General features: G+C 45.7%; 1 protein-coding gene across 1 annotated transcript; it reads right to left on the bottom strand.

The window, feature by feature from the left end:
• Positions 1–607: 607 nt before the first annotated feature.
• On the bottom strand, positions 608–5,938 carry ESX1 (ESX homeobox 1). Its single transcript, XM_020887837.2, has 4 exons — positions 5,696–5,938; positions 5,157–5,502; positions 3,969–4,014; positions 608–1,034 (listed from the first exon to the last, which is right to left on the bottom strand). The coding sequence occupies exons 1-4, from the start codon at positions 5,760–5,762 to the stop codon at positions 690–692; spliced, it is 804 nt and encodes a 267-aa protein (XP_020743496.1). The 5' UTR covers positions 5,763–5,938; the 3' UTR covers positions 608–689.
• Positions 5,939–6,145: the final 207 nt, after the last annotated feature.

Here is a 6,145-nt window from a genome sequence, read left to right as displayed (position 1 = left end):
GATCATCTGCCTCTGAGCTGGGGATACTACAATAATAGACTTGTTCAGGCTGGGAGCAAGTGTGAGAAAACAAAGAAGAGCCCTTGTTTGATCTTAATTGAGTCCCCTCTTGTGTCTTAGAACCAGAATGGTTCCTATTCCATCATGTGTGTGCTCAGTCATGTCTTACTCTGTGACTCCATGGACTGTAGCCTGCCAGGCTCCTCTGTCCATGGCTATTGAGCTCCTTGAATAGAACATATCCCCACCTGAAAACACACTGTACCTCACTAAAGGCTCATACCTTCCCATCTTGCATATGTACGTGCTCCCAAAGAGGAAGGGTATGGATGGGGTTGGGGGGAGAACATGTGGTCAGTGTAAACCCACTACAGGCACTGGGAGGACTCTGACGTGCATAACCTATTATAGTCACTCAGACCCATTACATTATGGAAGGAAGCTTCTTTGACCTTCTCTTTGAATTGCATTGCCTTAGCAATTCCTATTCACACATCCACTCAGCCCATTTGATACTCACAATCAATATATTTCTATTTTGTCTCCTTATTGAAAACACAATGTGCCCTCCCGAAACAACTGACAGTCATTTTGTACTTTCACTTAGTTCATTTAACAGGTTTTTTATTTGCTTTGCACAATGTATATCTAGCAGAAACACCCTGTGGAAAACTGTCTGAATAACATCTTCAGAAAATGGGGCCTATAAAATGACCATTGATGATAGGGGCCCATGCCACACCTATAGGGGCCAGAGCAAAGTGAGGCATAGGTACCGGGGGTGGCAAAGGCATCCCCCATGGCCTGGGTGGCAGAGGTGCAGGTATCACAGGTGGTGGGGGTACCCCAGGGGGCAGACCTGGACGTGGCACTGCAGGAATGCATCTCCATGCAGGCTCCATAACAGGGACTACGTGATAAGGCCCATGATAGATTACCCCCACAGGGCGGCCCAAGGGACCAGGGTGCAGATTTCTAAACATCAATGCCCTCTGGTATCTTCTCCGTTTGGCCCTTCGGTTTTGAAACCAAACCTTCAATCAGACAGAAAAAAAGAGATGGCTTTAGTATACTGAACAGTTAATGTCATACTAGAAAACACCCACCATGCAAATCTGCCATTGAGATTTTACACTGTCACAGGAGAAACTATTTCCTTATTGCTAAACTCTCTTTGGAAAGTAAACAGCTCACCTCCCTCAGTTAATCCTTAGTCAGCCAAGCCTAGCCCAGATTTTGGCACATTGAATTGTCTCTCATTTTTAACATTCCTTAATGAGTTTTTTTCCAAGTCTTGGATGCAGGCCTAATTGATGAATTGCACCAGGTCCCTGATGTTAATGTCCATGCCTGGGAGCAGATGCTATGTCAATGGAGGCTTGATCATGAGAGGCCCAGGGACTTTGTGGCTTGTCTTGCTGGGACATGAGAGTTGCTGAAGTTCTGGACACTGCCTCAATATTTTAGCTGTTAGTGTTAAGGAAAGTTTAGTTTAACCAAACCCAAATTCACTAATCCCCAAATCCTTTTCCCCAGATAAGATACTGAGTACCCTGTTGTCATCACCGTCAATTTTGCATGCTCCATTCTGCCCTACCCTCCAAACCTTCCTGGGCTCAGGACAAGGGCAGCTTATTTGGTTCTAGCTTCAGTTTCAGGATGTCAGACAAAAGCCACTGTTTACCCAGAGTGTTAGGGTACCCAAGGTCCTGCCAGCTCTACTCCTTAACCAGGAGACCCCAATCCCATCACTCATTCCTAAGGTAGGAAGGTCCAATCATGTCCAGTCCTGTGGGGACAAGGGTCACAAAAGAGGCTCCTCTCTAAATGCTTACCAACCATTAACAAACAAACAAGCTATCAATTAGACCTTACTTTCCTCTTAGCATAGCAGGTGATGGGGTTTACCTTGTATTTAATTATTTTGGACCTTCCCAAACTGTAAGTTTTAAGCTGTCTTTTCTCTGTCCCATTTTTGGATTAGGTGTCCTTCTACTACATGCAAATATAGTCTGAAGAAGGCCACTGTAATAAAGCTCATTCTGGAGGGGATTCAAATGTACCTGGGGTCTATCTCCCTAAACATAGCCAAAAGCCCATGGATAGCAAATTTTAGTATTGGCCAATATTAGGTCCATATTCCCAATACTGGTTTCATAAAACAGATCTGTCATACTTGCATAAGATGGGTAGGGGAAGCATCTATTAAGTTTCTTGGGGGAAATCATGCTGCAGTGTTTGGAAATACACAAGAACATTGTATTTTTCCTTACTTGTGTTTTCTGGCTCATGTTCCCTTCAGAAATCCATTGAGAGGACTATGTAAACCAAAGGATGAGGAAAAACAATTCAGCGAACTTTTCCTCTGGGTTTACCTTGTCTGTCTGAGATTCATTTTGAGACCAGGCCTGACTGTTGGTCCAGCCTATGGCATTAGGATGCCAGCATCCGGTGGTTTGCTTTTCTGCACACCACTGACAGATGCACAGTGTGTTTCCATCACTGTGCTCACGTATGTTGTTGTTTAGTGGCTAAGTCATGTCTGACTCTTTTGTGATTCCATGGACTATAGCCCACCAAGCTCCTCTGTCCATGGGATTTTCCTGGCAAGAATACTGGAGTGGGTTGCCATTTCCTTTTCCAGGGGATCTTCCCAATCCAGGGATCAAACCCAACTATCCTGCATTGACAGGTGGGCTCTTTATGGCTGAACCACCAGGGAAGCCCTGAACTTACACTCATGCTCTAGGGCAAAACAACTAAGCCATCTGATATATATGTGTGTATATATATACACACACACACACACACACACACACATACATATACATTCATACATATATATCTAACCCATATATATGTCCATATCCATCCATATATATATTTTTGAGGGGGGCAAACAAATATTCTTTGATATAACTATGGTGATCTATACTTTACTTAAAGTGACTGATATAGTCACCTTTTGACTTCATGATCTACAGATTTGTAATCACTGCCTGAATAAATAAAAAAGTACTTTAAATTAACACAGGTGAGAATCTGGGCTGAAATAAAATCCACCTTTTTAAAACAATAGCAGCAAAAAGGATCAACAAAATCTTAGATGCTAAAAATTCTTCAAGAGAATATTCACTTATGCATTATTAGTTTCATAAAGTTGAATTTGATTCTTCTTTAACCTTTCACCCCTTCTAAGGTCAGTGAAACTTTATTCAAAATTATTCCTTCTCTTTTTTGGATTCATTTTTAAGGATGATTTTCCAAAGCTTGCAAACTTTTTCCCATTACCACCATAACTGCAATATTTTAGCAATGTTTTCAGGCTGACTTCAAAGTCTTCCAAAAAAAACACTAGAGTTTAAGACTGCCACCTCTACACTACTTTGCAAAACACTTAAAAAACAGCAGCAAGAGGATTAGGCACTGGGATTTGGATCTTTAAGCCACCCCCTTGACAGTTTCAGTTTAACTAAATATATGTTAGTTACTCATGTACTATGCTCTGTGTTTGAATTACTCCCTCACACCAATGTCTAAATATTCATAAGTTCACTCCTTTAGCTAAGACCTTATGCCCAGGTTTTAAGTATTTTAAATAACTGAGTACAGTTGATCTTTCTTATAACCTAGCTTTCGGAGTATTAAATTGAATGCTTCCCAGGTGAGACTGAACCCCAGTAGAGCCACATAGAAATATTCTTTTAGGGAATACTAACAGCCTCCCTAAAGGATGCCAGTGTTAGAAGATGAACTTTATTTATTTACTGGAAAAAAACCTGTGTGTGTGTGTGTGTGTGTGTGTGTGTGTGTGTGTAGAGAGGAGAGAGGTCTGTGTTCTGCTTTTTTCCCCGTGTGTGTGTATGGAAAAGACAACAAAGCACACCAAATTGAGAGTTTTCAGGACAAAACCTAATGCATGTTTTAGAATGGCTGCCCAGCCAATCTTAAAATTAAGATTTACTAACCTGCACTCTTCTTTCAGCCAAATTCAGACGTCTTGCAATCTCCTCTCTGACAGGGGGAAAAGTGCAAATTCAGTATTTGGAATTGTGGATAAAATATATCATTTACATTTCTGTAAATTACAATTTTCTGTAATACAGTTTATGGTTTACTTAGGGAGGGTCTTCCCGTGGACAACTCACCCATTAATTAAAATATAAGAAGGGAATACATATTAAAATTCCTGGTAGTGTGCCTGTTACTTCAATATGACTCAATTAATTTTTCCATTTGTGCAACAGCAGAGAACCAACTTGAAAATCTTTTCACTTTTACGGAGACCCCTCCATAAAAATAACTAAAATCACACCCCACCCCCCCCACCCCCCGCAAAAAAGCGGCGTTTTAAACCCAAGTATTTCTGTTTATTGTAAAAAGGAGCGGTGAACTCTCATGGAGAAACTTCAAGCCATATCAGCCAAGAAATCAAGGGCGAAGGCTGTATACAGCGGAACCAGAAAGGGCGCCCATAAACCTCACACCGATTCGTCCTGATGCCCCATTCCTATCAGGACAGAATAGACCTTCCCCTTCATACTCTATGGAGAAGGAAATGGTAAGCCACTCCAGTATTCTGGCCTGGAGAATCCCACCAACAGAGGTGCCTGGCGGGCTACACCCCACGGGGTTGCTAAGAGTACCACACGACTGAGCGACAACCACTTCGTACTCTAGGGGGCTCCAGCCCGGGCTTTTTAACGGTCAAAACTCTGCCGCCTAGAAACAGCGCTCCACGTGGCAGGGCCGAGAGACCAGGGTGAGGGCTAGGAGGCGCTCTCCTCATGCACAAAATTTAAAAGGCGTGGAAAAAGCGGAGTAACCACAATAAAGTTTTACTGCAATATTTAAAATATAAAAATGCCTGCAAAACCCCAAGATGAGCAAATTACCAAGATTTTAAATTAAATCAGTATTAATCCGCCCTGCTTTACTTGCTCCACCCTAGTCCCATCCCTCTCTTGCACCTCTGCAAGCTCTGAAGGCTTTGCCCCAACCCCCGCGAGCTAGGGCAGACCCGGAGACCTCGAGCCTCCAAAGTGGCTTTTGGCTCGGGAGAGGAGGGGGGGAAGGGTCCTGGGAAAGAACCTAAGGTGTCCTGGAAGGCGCGCGGGCCAGTGAAGAACCGGGCGTCTCCGGAGCCAGCCACTTACCGTGCAAACACGTCGGGGTATTGAGTGTGGTGGAAAACTCGCTCCAGCTCCAGCAGCTGCAACTGGGTGAAAACAGTACGGCAGCGGCGCGGCTTTCTCGCTGCAATCTGGGGCCCCTGAATGGCCAGGGGGGCCGGCTCCTCCTGCTGCAGCGGGGGCTCAAAATCGCCGCCGTCGCCCTCACCATTTTCATCGCCCTCGCTGTTTTCGTCGTCCAGGAGGTTGGAGTCCACCTCGCCAAAGTAGTTTGCGGCTGCGGCTGCAGCTGCTTCTCCGGGCTCAGGTGAGGACAGAGTTTCATCTTCCACTCCAGTTAAACCCTCCGAGATCAGGGTAGGCTCCACATCTGGGAAAAGAGGAAAGCAAAAGGGAGAGACTGGGGCAGGGGGGGCTGGAGCCCACGGTGCGCGGGCTGGAGGGGGCCGGCGCAGTGTTGGAGGAGGAGCTGCTGTGCAGTGTCCCGTCCACCTGCCCTTCCCAGGGAAAGTTCCTTTTCTGGGATTTGCCGAAGCACCTGCCATCACCGTCTAGGCACTAACCATGCAGTTCTCCGTCCTCGTCGATTCCCAAATTGTGGAATCCTATGTCAAAGTGGCTGCGGTCCATGCTGTCGATGAAAGCCCGCGCTTCTGCGGACTCTGCGCTGCGGGTGTGGCGATCCGAGGATCTGGGCTCGAGTTGGGACCTGAGGTCTCCAGCGGTGCTCTTCTGGCGCCGGAACCTCTTCTGGCGCAAATACTGGGACTGCGCGCCTTATATAGGGTTTTGTGGCCTTCCGCAAGTTCAAAGTGTACCCGCTGGAGTCGGATAGACGCCCCCTAGTAGCTTTCACATTGCCTCTGGTGGGGATGGGTGGGGCCCGATGGGTCTGAGGTTGGGGCCAGGGCGTGGGAGTAAAATAGGGCGAGTGCATGTGATAGTGGTGCTGGTAGTGGATACGCTTGTTCGGGGAACCGTGACTCCAATTTGTAGTTTAATTGACTGCTTCC

This window comes from Odocoileus virginianus, chromosome X, assembly GCF_023699985.2.
Source record: "Odocoileus virginianus isolate 20LAN1187 ecotype Illinois chromosome X, Ovbor_1.2, whole genome shotgun sequence".
Taxonomy (NCBI): Eukaryota; Metazoa; Chordata; class Mammalia; order Artiodactyla; family Cervidae; genus Odocoileus; species Odocoileus virginianus.
This window is presented reverse-complemented; position numbering and strand designations above follow the sequence as displayed.